An 18342-nucleotide genomic window follows, 5' to 3' on the forward strand; every position below is an offset into this window, starting at 1 on the left:
AACCATGAAAAAAGGATGCATGTTAGAAAGGAATAGAGAAAACTATTCATGGATGCTCTATATAAATTTAGGACATCTGACAAATTGGCTAAAAAAATTAATGTGCTATGATCTGAATATTTGTGTTTCCTCCCTCAGTTCATATAATGAAATCCAACACTCCTCCCTAGCCCCCAAGATGATGGAAATAAGAAGAGAGGCCTTAGGGAAGTACTTAGGTCATATAGGTGGAGCCCTGATTAATGGGATTAATGCCTTTATAATAGAGGCTCCACAGATCCCTACTCTATGTGAGGATACAGGGAGAAGGCACAGGCTATGAACCAGGGAGAGGACCTTCATCAAAATGTGACCACCTTGGTGCCTTTGGTTGGGACTTCCTAGCCTCCAGAACTACGAACAATACATTTCTGTTCTTCAGCTGCCGAGTCTCTGGTGTTTTGTTATAGCAGCCCAAATGGACTAAGCCATAGTCTTTGTTTCAGAAAATGGGCTCCAAAGGAAATTCATAAAAATCTTTTGACTTTCAATACTATCATGATGATAACTATAGTATACTGTGACTGTCAGTCATAAGTAGCCATACACATGTGGATAAAGAAATCTTTGTTCATGTAATCAAATAAAAAAATGTAAAACCTGGATATTAATCTAATATGGTATCCATAGCCTGACCTGGGATGGCGCAGTGGATAAAGTGTCAACCTGGAATGCTGAGGTTGCCAGTTCAAAGCCCATATGTTCCTTGTGAAGGCACATATGAGAAATAACTATGAGTTGATGCTTCCTGTTCTTTCTTCCCACCCCACCTTTCTCTATCTCTCCAAAATCAATAAATAAAATCTCAAAAAAACAAATGGTATCTGTAAAACCTCTTTGTAAAATATAACAGGGCATGGCCCTGGCCGGTTGACTCAGTGGTAAAATGTCAGCCTGGTGTGTGGATGTCCCCGGTTCAATTCCTGGTCAGGGTACAGAGAAGAAGCAACCATCTGCTTCTCCACCTCTCACCCCCCTGCGCTTTTCAGCTCCCACAGCCATGGCTTGATTGGCTTGAGTGCATTGGCCCTGAACACTGAGGATCACTCAGTGGAGCCTCTGCCTCAGGTGCTAAAAATAGCTCAGTTGTGAGCATGGTTCCACATGGGCAGATGGTTCCAGCATCGGCCCCAGATGGGTAGGCGGTTGCGGGTCGATCCCAATTGGGTTGCATGTGGGAGTCTGCCTCTCTATCTCCCCTCCTCTCACTTGGAAAAGAAGAAAAAAAAAAAATAAAAAATAAAACCCATCCAGCAAATTTGTATAAAGTTACATTTTGAAATAGGCAAACACTTAGAAAGCAGCAACAACAACAAAAATTATAATCTCAGAAGCTATTGTAAAAGAAATACCAATGCTGTTTAAATTTTGGGATCATGTGATAGTTATAATCAAATATGGAAAATAAACATTACTTACAGTATTTAGTATTAAGCATCAGTTTTTTGATATAAAATAGAAATGGGATTTATTGTTATTTCAATGTTGAAATATGAAAGTTTTGAATAAAATTTACCCGAAGATACTGTAAGACCTCTTCACTTTTACCATTTGAGTTCTTACAAATTAGTTAGGGGGTAGAGTATTTAAATTTAGTTGGTAATCTCTGATCATTTAAGTTTTGTTTCACTTCTGAACTTGTTAAAGTTATGCTATTCCCTTTTGTACTTTCTGTTTCTGGTTACCAGCTCAACTACTAATGTAGAAGTTGATTTTAGATATTGTTTTCCAGCTGACTACCTGGCTCAAGCATTTGATTCTCTTTGTTTGGACTTGAAGACAGATGAAGGAAAAACCTTATTTTTGGAGTATCAAGCTGTTCCAGTAATATTAAATCACCTAAGAATATCCAGTAAAGGACTCTTATCCAATGTCATTGATAGTTTGCTTCAGATGACAGTGGAATCTAGTAAGTTTTAAGGTTTTACAAAAATAAAGAAATGATGGTGGGATGATTTTTCTCATCTGTTCTGAATGTATAATTCTACAGATCATATACACCATTGCATTTTATAATATTAATGCTTAAAGATATTTTTGACAGTTATGTAGTAAAGTCATTACTAACATCAATAAGTTATAAAACCTAACCCTTTGTCCAAATTTTCACTGACTTAGCACAATTTCTAGTTGTCCTCTAAGTTATGTGGAGATACTCTGTACACATTACTCGTATAGTCAAGTTTCTTGTTTCTCTGTTGTCTCATCATTCTGACAGATCTGGTCTTAGATTTCCTGTTGGCTTAGAGCAGGGGTCCCCAAACTACGGCCCGCGGGCCACATGCGGCCCCCTAAGGCCATTTATCCGGCCCCCACCGCACTTCCGGAAGGGGCACCTCTTTCATTGGTGGTCAGTGAGAGAAGCATAGTTCCCATTGAAATACTGGTCAGTTTGTTGATTTAAATTTACTTGTTCTTTATTTTAAATGTTATATTTGTTCCCGTTTTGTTTTTTTACTTTAAAATAAGATATGTGCAGTGTGCATAGGGATTTGTTCATAGTTTTTGTTATAGTCCGGCCCTCCAATGGTCTGAGGGACAGTGAACTGGCCCCCTGTGTAAAAAGTTTGGGGACCCCTGGCTTAGAGCATGAGATCATCAAATATGTCCCCACCTAGAGTGAGAATAATGACAGACATATTCCTGTTGTTGCTTCCTCACCCTTACTGTTTTATTAGAGGCCACTCTCTACATTCATATTTGTAATGTTTTGTAGTTTGTGGGTGGTTTTTTTTTTTTTCTTTTTGGTTTTTATCTTTATATAACAAGATCTTTTGTTACTGGTAGTTCATATCTTACCTAGATATCTGTAGGTGTGCTAAACATAAGTATTTTCATTGGCTCTGGTCGGCTTTGCTCCTTAAATCTTTTTTTTAATTAATTTATTTATTTATTGTGTTTACATAGATTCTAATGTCTCCCCAAAAGCATCCCCCCTTCCCCCCTATTCCCCTCAACATCTCCCTTACTCCCCTCCCAACAGATCCCTCCCCCCTTCTCTTCAGGTTTAATTCCATTCCTCAGTTCACATTGTTCCTTGGATTCCTCAAATGAGTGAGGTTATATGATATTTTTCTTTCTCTGCTTGGCTTATTTCACTCAACATAATAGTTTCCAGGTCCATCCATATTGTTGCAAAAGGTAATATTTTCTTCTTTTTCACAGCCCCATAGTATTCCATTGTATATATGTACCAAAGCTTTTTAATCTTCTCGTCCACTGACGGACACTTGGGCTGTTTCTACATGTTTGCTATTGTGAACAATGCTGCCATAAACATGGGTGTGCATTTCTTTTTTTTTCAGTCGATGATATGGTGTCCTCAGGATATATTCCTATAAGTGGGATGGCTGGGTCAAAGGGCAGTTCCATACCTAGTTTTTTGAAGAATCTTTATACTGTTTTCCACAGTGGCTGCACCAGTCTGCATTCCCACCAGCAGGGCAGGAGGGTTCCCCTTTCTCCACATCCTCAACAGCACCTATCATGTTGTTTTGTTAATAAGCGCCATTCTGACTGGTGTGAGGTGGTATCTCATTGTGGTTTTAATTTGCATTTCTCTAATGATTAATGATGTTGAACATTTTTTCATCTGTCTATTGGCCATATGTATGTCCTCTTTGGAGAAGTGTCTATTCATTTCTTTTGCCCATTTTTTGATTGGATTGTTTATCTTCCTGGTGTTGAGTTTTACAAGTTCTTTATAAATTTTGGTAATTAACCCCTTATCAGATGTATTATTGAATATGTTCTCCCATTATGTGGTTTGTCTTTTTATTCTGTTCATATTGAATTTAGCTGTGCAGAAGCTATTTAGTTTGATACAGTTCCATTTGTTTATCCTGTCTTTTATCTCATTTGCCTGTGGAGATAAATCCGCAAATATATTGCTGCGATAGATGTCGGTGAGCTTACTTTTTTCTAAGATGCTTATGGTTTCACGACTTACATTTAAGTTCTTTATCCATTTTGAGTTTATTTTTGTGAATGGTGTAAGTTGGTGGTGTAGTTTCATTTTTTTTTTTTTTTTTTACAGAGGCAGAGATAGAGACAGACAGGAACGGAGAGAGATGAGAAGCATCAATCATTCGTTTCTCGTTGCACGTTGCGATTTCTTAGTTGTTCATTGATTGCTTTCTCATATGTGCCTTGACCATGGGCCTTCAGCAGACCGAGTAACCCCTTGCTGGAGCCAGCGACTGTGGGTCCAAGCTGGTGAGCTTTTTGCTCAAACCAGATGAGCCCGCGCTCAAACTGGCGACCTTGGGGTCTCGAACCTGGATCCTTCCGCATCCCAGTCTGACGCTCTATCTACTGCGCCACCACCTGGTCAGGCTAGTTTCATTTTTTTGCAGGTAGCTGTCCAGTTTTCCCAACACCATTTGTTAAAGAGACTGTCTTTACTCCATTGTATGCTCTTACCTCCTTTGTCAAATATCAATTGTCCATAAAGGTGTGGGTTTATTTCTGGGTTCTCAGTTCTGTTCCATTGATATACATGCCTGTTCTTATGCCAGTACCAAGCTGTTTTGAGTACAGTGGCCTTGTATTATAACTTGATGTCAGGAAGTGTGATACCTCCGTTATTATTCTTTTTCAAGATTGCTGAGGCTATTCGTGTTCTCTTTTTGGTTCCATATAATTTTTAGAATATGTGTTCTATATCTTTGAAGTATGTCATTGGTATTTTAATTGGCATTGCATTGAATTTATAAATTGCTTTGGGTAATATAGACATTTTAATGATGATTATGCTTCCTAACCATGAACACGGTATATGCTTCCACTTGTTTGTATCTTTCTTGATTTCTTTTATCAATGTTTTATAATTTTCTGAGTACAAGTCTTTAACCTCCTTGGTTAAATTTATTCCTAAGTACTTTATTTTTTTGTTGCAATTAGTGAAAGAGATTGTTTCCTTAATTTCTCTTTCCGACCTTTCATTGTTTGTGTATAAAAATGCCTCTGATTTCTGAGTATTAATTTTATATCCAGCCACCTTGCTGAATTCATTTATCAGGTCCAGTAGTTTTTTGACTGAGACGTTAGGGTTTTCTATATCATATCATCTGCAAATAATGATATTTTACTTCTTCTTTTCCAATTTGGATGCCTTTTATTTCTTCTTCTTGTCTGATTGCTGTAGCTAGGACTTCCAGCACTATGTTGAATAAGAGTGGTGAGAGGGGGCACCCTGCCTTGTTCCTGATTTTAGGGGAATTGCTTTTAATTTTTGTCCATTAATTATGATGTTGGCTGTGGGTTTCTCATAGATGGCCTTTATTATGTTGAGGTATGTTCCCTGTATTCCCACTTTGCTAAGAGTTTTGATCATAAATGGATGCTGGATTTTATCAAATGCTTTTTCTGCATCTATTGAAATTATCATGTGTTTTTTCTCCATTTTGTTTATGTGGTGAATCACATCGATTGATTTATGAATGTTGTACCATCCTTTTCTCCCCAGAATAAATCCCACTTGATCATCATGTATGACTTTTTACATGTATTGCTGGATCCAGTTTGCTAATATTTTGTTCAGGATTTTAGCATCTAAATTCATCAGGGATATTGGCCTATAATATTCTTTCTTTGTGTTGTCTTTGCCTGGTTTTGGAATCAGAATTATGCTCGCCTCATTAAAGGAACTTGGAAGTCTTCCTTCCTCTCGAATTCTTTGAAATAGCTTGAGAAGGATAGGAGTTAGTTCTTCTTTGAATATTTGGTAGAATTCACCAGTGTAGCCGTCGGGCCATCGGGCCCTGGGTTTTTGTTTTTTGGGAGCTTTTTGATAACTGTTTTGATCTCATTAGTTGTAATCAGTCTGTTTAGGTTTTCTGATTCTTCCAGATTGATTTTTGGAAGATTATATGTTTCAAGGAATTTATCTATTTCACCTAGGTTGTTTAATTTTTTGGCATACAGTTCTTCATAGTATTTTACAATATTTTGTGTTTCTGTTGTTATTTCTCCACTCTCATTTCTAATTTTATTTATTTGAAGTCCTCTTTTTTTCTTGGGGAGTTTGGTTAAAGGTTCATTGATCTTGTTTACCTTTTCAAAGAGCCAGCTCTTGGTTTTATTGATCCTCTGTATTGTTTCTTTAGCCTCTATGTCATTTATTTCCGCTCTGATCTTTATTATTTCCTTCCTTCTACTTCCTCTGGGCTTTACTTGCTGTTCTTTTTCTAGTTCTTTTAGATGCAGGGTTAGGTTGTTTATTTGAGCTTTTTCAAGCTTCTTAAGGAATGCCTGTAGTGCTATAAACTTCCCTCTCAGGACTGCTTTTGCTTTGTCCCATAAATTTTGAGTTATTGTATGTTCACTATCATTCGTTTCTAGGAATTTTTTTATTTCTTCTTTGATTTCATTGTTAATTCATTCGTTATTTAATAACATGCTATTAGTTTCCATGTGTTTGAGTATTTTTCAGTTTTTCTGTTGTGGTTGATTTCTAGTTTCATGCCATTGTGATTAGAGAAAATGCTTGATATGATTTCAGTTTTCTTAAATTTGTTGAGACCGCTTTTGTGTCCTAACATGTGGTCTATCCTAGAGAGTATACCATGAGCACTTGAAAAGAATTTATATTCTGCTGCTTTAGGGTGAAAGGTTCTAAAGATATATATGAAATCAAGTTGATCTAGTGTGTCCTTTAAGTCTGCTGTTTCTTTGTTAATTTTCTTTCTTGAGGATCTATCTAGTGATGTTAGTGGGGTATTGAAATTCCCTACTATTATAGTATTGCTGTTGATCTCGCCCTTTATATCCATCAAAGTCTGCTTTATATATTTAGGTGCTCCTATATTAGGCGCATAAATACTTAACACTGGTTATATCTTCCTGTTGGATTGTTCCCTTTATTATTATGTAGTGACCTTCTTTATCCCTGACTATAGCCTTTGTTTTAAAGTCCATTCTGTCTGATATAAGTATTGCTACCCCAGCTTTTTTTTCATTTCCATTTGCATGAAATATTTTTTCCATCCTTTTACCTTTAGTCTATGTGTATCTTTTGTTTTGAGGTGTGTCTCTTATAGACAGCATATGTATGGGTCTTATTTTCTTATCCATGCAGCTACTCTATGTCTTTTGATGGGATCATTGAATCCATTTACATTTAAGGTTATTTTTGATATGTAGTTGTTTATTGCCATTTTGTTCTTTAAAGCTATATTTCTTTTTGCTGTATTCTTTCCCCCCTTTGTTCTGTTTACAACAGGTCCCTTAACATTTCTTGCAGCATTGAGTTGGTTGTAATGAATTCCTTGATTTTTATTTCTCCTTCAATTTTAAACGATAGCCTTGCTGGATAAAGTAGTCTTGGTTGTGGGCTCTTGTTCTGCATTACTTTGAATATTTCTTGCCATTCCCTTCTGGCCTCTAGTGTTTCTGTTGAGAAGTTGGATGTCATCCTTATAAGGGCTCCTTTGTAGGTGATAGTCTTTTTTGCTCTAGCAGCTTTTAATATTTTCTCTTTATCTCTTAGCTTTGCTATTTTAATTATGATGTGTCTTGGTGTGGATTTCTTTGGGTTTCTCTTTAATGGAATTCTCTGTGCTTCTTGAACTTGTGTGACTTTTTCCTGCCTCAATTTAGGGAACTTTTCGGCTATGGTTTGATTGAACAAAGTCTCTAACCCTTGTTCTTTCTCTTCTTCTTCAGGAACCCCTATGATGTGGATGTTGTTTCTCTTTAGATTGTCACAGAGCTCTCTTAGAGTTTCCTCAGATTTTTTTATTCTCTTTTCTTTTTGCTGCTCTGCTTCTGTGTTTTCAATTATCTTGTCTTCTAAGTTGCTGATTCTGTCTTCTGCTTCATCCAACCTGCTTTTAATTGCTTCTAGTGTAGTCTTCATTTCTGACTGGTTCTTTTTTACTTTTTCTTTATTATTTCAGTGTCCTTTTTAATACTTGATATTTCTTTATTTATGTGCTCTGTGACCATGCATTGTTGTTCTAAGATCTTTCAGCATTCTAATAATCATTATTCTAAACTCTTCCTCTGGTAGTTGGCTTATATCCGTCTCACTCAGCTCTTTTTCTGAGGGTTTCTCTTGTTGAGTTGTTTGGATTGCACTTCTCTTTCTTCCCATTTTGTCTGTGTTGCCCTGAAATTCCCTGGCTGGGGCCTGGTGCAGATCAGTGGGGGTCACTACCTGTGACTGGTTCTTATCCACTTTTTGGGAGTTACAGATTATGCCGATTTTGTGGTTGCCTCTGCTGGGTCCAGGTGCTGTTGTAAATATCAGCTGCACTCCTAGGCTTGCTTATATCTACTCTTGGCCTGGAAGAAGTTACTTTAAAAGCTCAAGTTCCCCTAAAATCCACTTTATGTTGTCTTTTATTGCTGGCTACTTGTTGGGCTCAGTACTGTAATTCAGTAATTAGGTACAGTATTAGGTGTGGCCTACTTCTTTGCCTCAGGTGTTTTTCTATCCAGACATTTTAGCTCCCATTTTGTGGTCTCTCTACCAGGCCACCACTGCTGTTGCTGCCTGGGGCTTTTGGGCTTAGGTGTTGCTGGCTCCAGCCGATCTCCGTGACCACCGCTGCCCTGGTTGGGCTCAAGTGTGCCTGGGCGCCTGTCTGGACTGCCTCGGGCACTGCCCCGGTTGGCTCAGATCTCAGCATCTGCCTTGGGGGGTTGCGCACACCCTCTCAGATCTCTGAGGAGGTCGCCTGTGCTGATGTTACTGCTGAGGGTGTGTCCACACTCTGAGCAGGTTAGTGTGCCGCTGGGATTTCTGCAGTAGTCTGTCACTGGCCGACTGGTGTGTGCGTGCACACCTGCGCTTCTTCACTCAGTTGCCACTGGGGCTCCGCCTCGGTTCGGATCACTGCCAAGGGCACGCCCAGCCCTGGTCAGGCTCACACGTGCCCGTGTTACCCCTCTGTTGATTCTCGGGCCTCCGTGTGCACCTAGGGTGGGCCACTCAGGGCACAGGGGCCGGTGCGAGCCCAGACTTCCCCAGCGGCTGCAGCAGTCCTGGGCTCTGTGGCTGGTTTGCGCAGACCACAGCACTCAAACCTCCGCAGCTGCGCCCTGCCGCCTCCGGCCTGTCTGCCCCAGACAAGCACTCAGCAGTGTGGTGGGTGGTGTAGCTTAGACCTCCGCACTCTCTATTTGTGTTCCTAACATGGCTCCTGGCTCTAAGCGCCTTTGTTCTAGCTAAGGTAGGGGAGCCTCCGGTGGACGGGGCACTTTCTCTCCTTTGTTGGTGATGTTGGTTCACTTTAAATTTGGGGAGTGACTCAGCCCAGGGGTTAGGGTGTCCTGGAGCTCTGGGAAAGTGGCTGTGAGCAAGGCTCTCCATGCAGTTCCTTTAATATAGAGCCTGGGTCTGAGTCCTGTCTCCTCTCAAACTGTGTCCAGGCATTTTTCTCAGCCAAATATAGTCCGTCAGCCCCTTCCCAACTCCAAGCTCTAGGCTGGAATTCTGGTTTTGGGGATAAGGACCTGCAACTTGCTGGACAGCCCTCCCCTTTGTGTAAATTCCTCCCAGGCACCACTCCCAGTTCCTGCTCCCATAGCAAGGGTAGCTTCCACAGCTCCGCCCCTCCTACCAGACTCAGTGTAGGTTCTTTGGTGGTCCTCCATTGTAGAATCCTCCTACTTCAGTCCAAAATTTGTCTTTCATGATGAGTATTCTCAGATTTAAGTTGTAATCCACCTTGGTTCTGGGAAGTGGGAGTTGGTGCGTCTGCCTACTCTGTGGCCATCTTGGCTCCCCTGCTCCTTAAATCTTAAGTAACCCCTTTACTTGTGTCAGGCAGCCATTTTATTTCAGTAATTCTTTTTACCTTGTAGTATGACCTCTTTCCTATTCCTCTTCCCTCTATAGCACTGCTAAAGTTAAAATGTTTGTGCTTTCCAGAAGTGGAAACTAAAAATGGAAAGCCACTGCTCAGTGTGGCAGTAGCAATCTTTAGGTATTGGCTAACTCTGGGAGGGGCAGTCATTCCAGAGTCAGGAAGGCCCCAGATGTCAAAGCATCAGAAAAATATGGTTAATGCAACATTGCCTTTTCTATTCTGTCTGAAATCTCCCTCTGCCTCCCATTTATAAAAACGCTTGTGATTGCATTGAGGCTGATTGATCAAGGATAATCTTCCTCATTATAAGGCTATTAACTAACTTAGTCACAGTAACAAAGCCTTTGTCATATAAAATAATTTCACCACATAAGGTACCAGTGATTAGGATATAGACATCTTTTGTGGGGATCATTATTCCGCCTGCCACACTATTTTCATTTTTTCCCCTCAATAATTTGATAGTTCTATCAGTACCAGTTTGCATGTATACTTCTTGTATTTATGGTGATTCTGCGTAGATACAAGCATCTGATCTCTTTATTACATTTTAAAGTTTTAAGTATTGACATAGTCACTGAATAATATTATTTCATTATAAATTATTTTTTATTTTCTTGTTCATTATATATAGGACATTATATTGATTAAAAATATATGTGTAAGTATGCTGTTTGCTTTAGGATATCTTCAGGATAGTAAAGAGGAGTTTTAAAATATTTATTATAGCCTGACCAGGCAGTGGTGCAGTGGATAGAGCATTGACTTGGGATGCCGAGTACCCAGGTTTGAAACCTCGAGGTCACCAGCTTGAGCATGGGCTTATCAGCTTCAGTATGGGCTCACTAGCTTGAGTGGGGTTGCCAGCTTGGATGTGGGATCACAGGCATGACCGCATAGTTGCTGGCTCGAGCCCAAGATTACTGGCTTGAGCAAGGAGTCACTGGCTCAGCTGGAGCCCCCAGTCAAGGCACACGTGAGAAAGCAATCAGTGAACAATTTAACGTGCCACAACGAAGGATTGATGCTTCTCATCTCTCTCCTTTCTGTCTGTCTCTGTCTCTCTCTGTCACTAATATATATATATTATAAAAAGATGGTATGAGTCACTGAGTTGTTAATGGCTCTTCTAGTTCATCTACATCAGGGGTCGGAACCTTTTTGGCTGAGAGAGCCATGAACGCCACATATTTTAAAATGTAATTCCGTGAGAGCCATACAATGACCTGTGTACGTTATGCATTATCCAATAAAAATTTGGTGTTTTCCCAGAGGACAGCTGTGATTGGCTCTAGCCACCCGCAACCATGAACATGAGCAGTAGGAAATGAATGGATTGTAATACATGAGAATGTTTTATATTTTTTACATTATTTTTTTTTATTAAAGATCTGTCTGTGGGCCAGATGCAGCCATCAAAAGAGCCACATCTGGCTCACGAGCCATAGGTTCCCGACCCCTGATATACATAATGTTATACACACACACACACACACACACACACATATACATAGAGGAGGAACATAGGGCTTTGAGGAATTAAATGACTTGTTTAATGTCACACGGTTTGGGCCAGGGCAGTGATGAGGAAGACACAAGTCTTTCAGGAAAAGAAAAGGTAGTGACAAGGAAGAAGCTTCCAAAGAAGTTAGGGTCCCAGAACTGAGAGATTCAAGAACAGAAAGCAGTAGATACTGTGCCCAAAGGATTAAAAAGGAAAGGAAGGAAAGGGGGAAGAAGCTTTGGAATTCTCTCAGTAATGAAAAACTAAAGAGGACCAGGGCTTGAAACTATGGGAAGAGGGAGACAAGGAGCTTTGCTTGGAGAGTTACTGGTTGTGTGCGGAGCCTGCGTCCCTGACTGGCATGCAGCTCAAGCCCGGACAGACTCATGCTCACCTTTCAGAAATAGCTAATCCTTAGTGTGTCTCACACCTGCCTTGTTCCAAAAAAGAAGGAAGGTGAATTTGGTAAAATCATAAAGAAGGGAATTTACACACAGTTGGGTATTTTCAAAAGATTACCTATATGGAAAAACGAGACAAAAAAGATTACATGTATATTGTGTTTGTACTGTTGCTTTTTTTCCTTTTTAAATTTTTATTGACCTTTCTTCAGTTTGAGGAATGGGCAGCTTAACTTTTTTGGTTGATATCAAATGTTGCTAGGTCATAACGTTTAAGCCATCAGACCTAAAAATAAAAGCTTTACTGTCTAAAAGTGATACATTTTGTCCCATGTAATAGCATGCAAATATTTATATTTGAGAGATGAGGAGAGTTTGCTTTTTAAATCATTGTTTTCTGTTTACCATCTTGCCTTAAAATTCTTAAAAGATTGAAATAACTGCTACGTGAGAAGTACAGACTTAATTCTTAGTATGCAAGTTGTGTGAAGCATTCTTCTAGTTAGTTATCAACTGGCTGAGGACTAACACGCACAAATAATAACTAGCAAAGAACATGCAAAATTGCTGACAGCTTATAATTTTTAGAAACATATAAACACTTTAGAAAATGCCGGCAGATACTAGATAAATAATTATTTTGAGAGATTTAGTGATTTACTTTTAAGTTAATAGGAATTGTGTTTCTACCTAGATAGTAGAGCCTACTACACACCTAGGCGATGTGGTATAATTTTATGTACCACTGTGATATATGTAGTCCGTCATTGACTGAAATGTTGTTATGTGGCACATAACTGTCAAAAGTTAAAGAGAGAATCTTGAAAGAAGCAAGAGAAATGTGGTGTATATAATGAAATACTATTCAGCCTTAAAGTGGGAGGGAATTCTGACATACAAAATGGAAGGAAACGTGGTGTATATATATAATGGAATATTATTCAGCCTTAAAATGGAAATTCTAACTATGGATGGATCCTGAAGACATGCAAAGTGGAATAAGCCAGGCACAAAAAGACTAATTTTGTATTATTCCCTTTATATACATTTTATTTATATGAAATTTGTAATGACAGAATGTAGAATGTTGGTTGGCAAGAGTTGGGGAAAGAGGGAGATGGGAAGTTAGTCGTTGATGGGTTTAGTTTCAGTGGGAAAGGTGAAAAATTTTGGAGCTGGATGGTTGCACAGAATATGAGTGTACTTAACACCAACAAACTGCACACTTAAAAATGGATATTATGGCAAATACTGTGTTATGCATATTTAATCATAATTTAAAAGTTAAATGTATATAAACTTTTAGAATAAAACAACAATTCAGACAAAGAAGAAATGTAGGAAGTGTGTTTTTTTAAGCACTGTAAACATTATCATTTAGAAATAACCATCATTAACAATAGCTGAACACTATTTCAGACATCTTCCTATAGTTGTGTTCATATGAAAAGATGGATGATAGCCTGGCTGGTTAGCTCCATTGGTTAGAGCATCGTCCAGAAACAACAAGGTTGAGGGTTCAATCCCTAGTCAGGGCACACACAAGAAGCAATGAATGATGCATAAATAAGTGAAACAACATTAGTCAATGTTTCATTCTCTCGCACTATTTCTCTCTCAAATCAATAAATAAAAATTAAAAAATAAAAACGTTTAATATCTCAACAAAATTTCTTACTGGTAATTATTTAAACTCAGCTTACAGTTATGAACTTATTGAAGAGATGACTTCCCCCCTTTTTCTTTTTACCAAGGGGTTTTTGCTAGATTCTGCTTCATTGAAGTTTGATGTTAGAGAAAGTAATCTTATCTTTGGTTTGCATTGTTCAACAAGAGCCAGTGGATATTTTAATTTTTCAAATGATGATATTTTTGCCTCAGAGTTTATGTATGAGCCTGACCTGTGGTGGCGCAGTGGATAAAGCGTCTACCTGGAATGCTAAGGTCTTAGGTTTTGAAATCCCGGAGCAACCACAAGTTGATGCTTCCCACTCCTCCCCCGCACCCTGCCTTTCTCTCTCTCTCTCTCTCTCTCACTTTCTCTCAAATCAATAAATAAAATCTTTAAGAAGTTTAATTATGAAAGAAATGAAAATTAAATCAATGTTTATAAAAACCCCATACAATTCTGGTTTTATATTGTTTCTCCTTTCAGTTAGTCCCAAACAGTAACACATGGTGGTTTGTCTTGCAGAGTCCCTGCAGCCCTTCCTGGAAGCCTGCAGCAACACTCTGTTTTTCCGCACGTGCTCTGTGCTGCTCCGAACCCCAAAGCTGGATCTTCAGATCCTAGAAAAGCTCAGCATCATCCTGCAGAAACTTTCTAAGATTAAGTGAGCAATTTTTTTTTTTTTTGTATTTTTCTGAAGCTAGAAACGGGGAGAGACAGACAGACTCCCGCATGCGCCGGACCGGGATCCACCCGGCACGCCCACCAGGGGGCGATGCTCTGCCCCTCCAGGGCGTCGCTCTGCCGCGACCAGAGCTACTCTAGCGCCTGGGGCAGAGGCCAAGGAGCCATCCTCAGTGCCCGGGCCATCTTTGCTCCAATGGAGCCTCGGCTGCGGGAGGGGAAGAGAGAGACAGAGAGGAAGAAGGGGGGGAGAGGTGGCGAAGCAGATGGGCGCTTCTCCTGTGTGCCCTGGCCGGGAATCGAACCCGGGACTTCTGCACGCCAGGCCGACGCTCTACCACTGAGCCAACCGTCCAGGGCAGCATTTTTTATTTCTAAAAGACATCTTATTCTGATCATTTAAACCTTTCTGAATTCTACATTTATTCAACTTTATTAAAAATTTTCAATAAACGTAGAAAATTTAGATTCATAAATATTGAGACTGCATCATGATACAATAGAATTAGAGTTTTAATCTTAGAATGTCTTACTGTTTCTACCACAAACAGTAATGAAAATTAAGAGCAGTTACTAGCCACCAGAGATGTCTCAGAACAAGTTGTGACACTGGTATTCTGTGCCACCACAGGTGAAAGTAAAATGATAAAATCATATTTTTCAGATTATTATTGATTGTAGTTTAGTTTAGGGAATGAGGAAAAATCAGGCAGAAAAGATTTAAAATAATGTTAGTAAAGATTTAAAATAATACATATTTTAGGAAACATGGGCTTGCTACTAATTTGTATTTTATAAGAATTGGGGGCTTTCTTTTTTTTTTTTTTTGAAGCTGGAAACAGGGAGAGACAGTCAGACAGACTCCCGCATGCGCCCGACCGGGATCCACCCGGCACGCCCACCAGGGGCGACGCTCTGCCCACCAGGGGGCGATGCTCTGCCCATCCTGGGCGTCGCCATGTTGCGACCAGAGCCACTCTAGCGCCTGGAGCAGAGGCCACAGAGCCATCCCCAGCGCCCGGGCCATCTTTGCTCCGATGGAGCCTTGGCTGCGGGAGGGGAAGAGAGAGACAGAGAGGAAAGCGCGGCGGAGGGGTGGAGAAGCAAATGGGCGCTTCTCCTGTGTGCCCTGGCCGGGAATCGAACCCGGGTCCTCCGCACGCTAGGCCGACGCTCTACCGCTGAGCCAACTGGCCAGGGCGGGGGCTTTCTTTTTATATTTCTTCTTCTTTCCTCTTATGCAAACATTGGTTTAATAATTTTTTAAATTATAGATAAAGGACATAGATATTAAGCTGTATTTTCTTAGATTCTTGGTATTGTCCAATGAGGCAAATCTGAACACTTGTTTTTATAACAGTAAGGTTGTGGTTTTGCTCAGTTCCTCTGCACCTTTTTTTCCCTCAGCCATGACTTCATGGTAGTGAGCTTAGGTAGTTTACCAGGCCTCATTATACCTGAATATTAAATATAATGCATTTTAAAATTATTTGCAGATGTGTGACAGTAGGCCAATACGTCCTGTTTGGTGCCTCACACACCACACCACACCATAGTAAATTAGTAGTTACCAAATTATAACCTCATGCTCAGCTCACCAGATTACTGGTTTTCGTCTGCTGTCAATTAAAGTTACCAAATCATTATCTTTCTTTTCTTGAAAACTGACTGCACCATGATTGTCTTGATTCGTAATCGGTAAATTCTCAGTAAGACCTGTTACAGTTTTCCCGTGGTGCCGTGAAGCTGCAATCACATTACTTAGGTTTAATTCTTTCTTAGCTGTTAATTGATGGGATTTTTTTAAAGTCATCGCAAAGTGCAAGTATATCCGTGGGCCAAACTGTTTTACTATCTATGATGTGTTTTATAGCTTATGTTCATTTCAAAGTCATATAAAAACCAGAACAAAGCTTGAACAAGAGGGTTGGAAATAGTTAATGCTCAAGCAATCTTAAAGTAAATCTTTAAAACCACAAAGATGTAAACTCTTCTGTATCAAGTAGATGGTTATATGCAGCTATTTGATCATTTCTTTCAAGATACAAGTATATGTAGACAGAAAGTAAGAAATATGTAATCAGGTATAATTCTAATTGATAATGAAATTACTGACTGGTTATTAGAAAGAAGATGGTTGAAAACTATTTTGGAGCAAAAGGTAAACCAATACTCTAGTACTTTAAAAAGTCCAGCTTACTTAAAATAAGATGACCAAGTATTTGATATTTTCTAGCTGTTTAGAAAAAACAGTTCTCAAGTGCAGTGATAGTGAATAGGGTACAGTTTTCAGGATTAGGAAGCATTTTCCTTTTCTCTTGAACACTTTTTCATTCTAGGCCTAGCTCATGAGACCTATTGGGGGTATGTCTTGGTATATTAACTCTTTGGTTACCAATATTCTTCATTATTTTTAAAAACATGCCATTTTTCCATATTTACAAGTGTAATCTCTCAGTGCCGTCATAGATGAACCCCTTAAATGTGTGTAATTAAATTAGTGCATTTGTTCTCTTACAGGAGTAACAAGAAGTTCTTTGAACTTTTTACAATTCACCTGATGCTTCAGGAAATACAGAGGACGACACACCCAGAGCACGCCTTTCTCTGCATTAACCTGAATTCCACTCTGTTCAATTTGGGTTTAACAAAATGCAGCCCCCTGGCCCCCAGTGCAGGCCACTAGACTGGCTTATTGTTATTTTATAGATATTATATATGTGGTGCTTATTTGAAAGATTGCAGAGATCATTAAGGTAACTAAAAGTCTACCAAGTAAAGCTTCTAGTAGTATCTTTTATCATGAAAAATAAAGTAGAAATATTTTTTACCTCTAATAATGCAACCTATAGATGTTCTGGAGTTTTTGGAATGTTACAGTTCAGTTCAACTTAGGGTAGTACTGATGTGCAAAGTAGAATTTCCAGAATTAATGACATTGGTGTTATTTTTTTGTAACTGTTTTAGAGAACTCCTTAAAATTATGTAATTATTTGGAATAAAACTGGTGTTTATGTGGGAACAGGGCTAAATAATGTTGTCATTCTGTTTTCTTAATATATTAGAAATTTTCCCTTTGGGAAATGAAAGTACATAATTTTTAACTACCATCTTCATATTATAACTTTTCTACATCTCCTAGACTCACAAATACTGATATTTTTTGTTATGCTGTTCCTGGAGTACTTTAGAGAAACAATTTTTATTTTTTCTAGTTTTATTTTTCCAAAATAATATAATTATTACCAAAGCATATATGTACAAAAATTTTTTTTACACTGAAAAATAAAAATGTTCTAATCCCAGCACCCAGACATATCTCCTGCTGTAGCCAAAGATGAAGTAGCAGAAACAAAAAGAAATTGTATCACTGAGACCTCAGAAAATAGGATCAGTGTGAACAGAACATAAGACCAGCTCTCTGAGAACACAGAGTACCTAGAGATGGTACCGACCAGAGTGATGCCAGGCTCTAGAGCAGAGGAGGTAGGCACTTCAGCAGCGGGGCGGGGGGGGGGGGGGGTTGTTTCCAAAGACGAGAACAAGTAAAGAAGCATTATTGAAAGATACAGTTGAGTAAAGATTTGGAAGGGGGGTGGGGAGGGTTAAAGAAAGATCTGTGTGTACAGATCAAAAGACCTCATCATGTTCCAGAAAAATCTATGAGAAACGGAGTCTGTCATTAGACACATCCTGTAATTTAGATATGGTACAATTATAATTTAATGCTAAGTTTAAATTTTAAGGATAAAGGCAAAAACAAAATCCAGTTACCTACAAGTAAAGAAAAACAAAGCTAGCCTCACACAATGCCAGAAATTTGTATATAACTTTTGAAGAGGGAGATTTTTAATCCAAGAATTTATTCCTAGTGAAGATGTCTTTCATAGGTGAAGACGCTCTATCCATTGTGCACCACTGGTTGGGTGAAAGAATTCTGTTTAAAAACGACATCAAGTCCAGGTGTTTTACAGATGAATTGTCTTAACATTTCAAGGAGGAAATATTTAAACTGTCTCAGAATGTAGAAAAAGCATTTTTTCCCCCTAAAATGAGAAGCAGGAAGGCAAAGAGACAGACTTCTGCATGCGCCCTGGGATCCACATTGCAAGCCCCCTTATGGGGTAATGCTCTGCTTATCTGTGGCCGTTGCTCTGCAAGCAACCGAGCTATTTTAGCGCCTGAGGAGAGGCCATGGAGCCATCCTTAGTACCCGGGTCCAACTTGCTC

At 39.1% G+C, this 18342-nt stretch overlaps 1 protein-coding gene across 7 annotated transcripts in view; it reads left to right on the plus strand.

Moving 5' to 3' along the window:
* The window catches only part of CCDC138 (coiled-coil domain containing 138), a 67100-nt gene extending 49819 nt beyond the window's left edge, over positions 1-17281 (plus strand). For 4 of the 7 annotated variants that reach the window (XM_066376883.1, XM_066376885.1, XM_066376884.1 and 1 more), the window contains 3 exons: positions 1772-1948; positions 13954-14092; positions 16633-17281. In XM_066376883.1, coding sequence (XP_066232980.1) covers positions 1772-1948; positions 13954-14092; positions 16633-16798 — 482 coding nt within the window. In that variant the 3' untranslated portion in view covers positions 16799-17281. Of the gene's footprint in view, positions 1-1771; positions 1949-13953; positions 14093-16632 lie in introns of those variants that run through there. The other 3 variants (XM_066376887.1, XM_066376886.1, XM_066376889.1) reach the window with 3 other exon arrangements.
* Positions 17282-18342: the final 1061 nt, after the last annotated feature.

This window comes from Saccopteryx leptura, chromosome 3 (genome assembly GCF_036850995.1).
Source record: "Saccopteryx leptura isolate mSacLep1 chromosome 3, mSacLep1_pri_phased_curated, whole genome shotgun sequence".
NCBI lineage: Eukaryota > Metazoa > Chordata > Mammalia > Chiroptera > Emballonuridae > Saccopteryx > Saccopteryx leptura.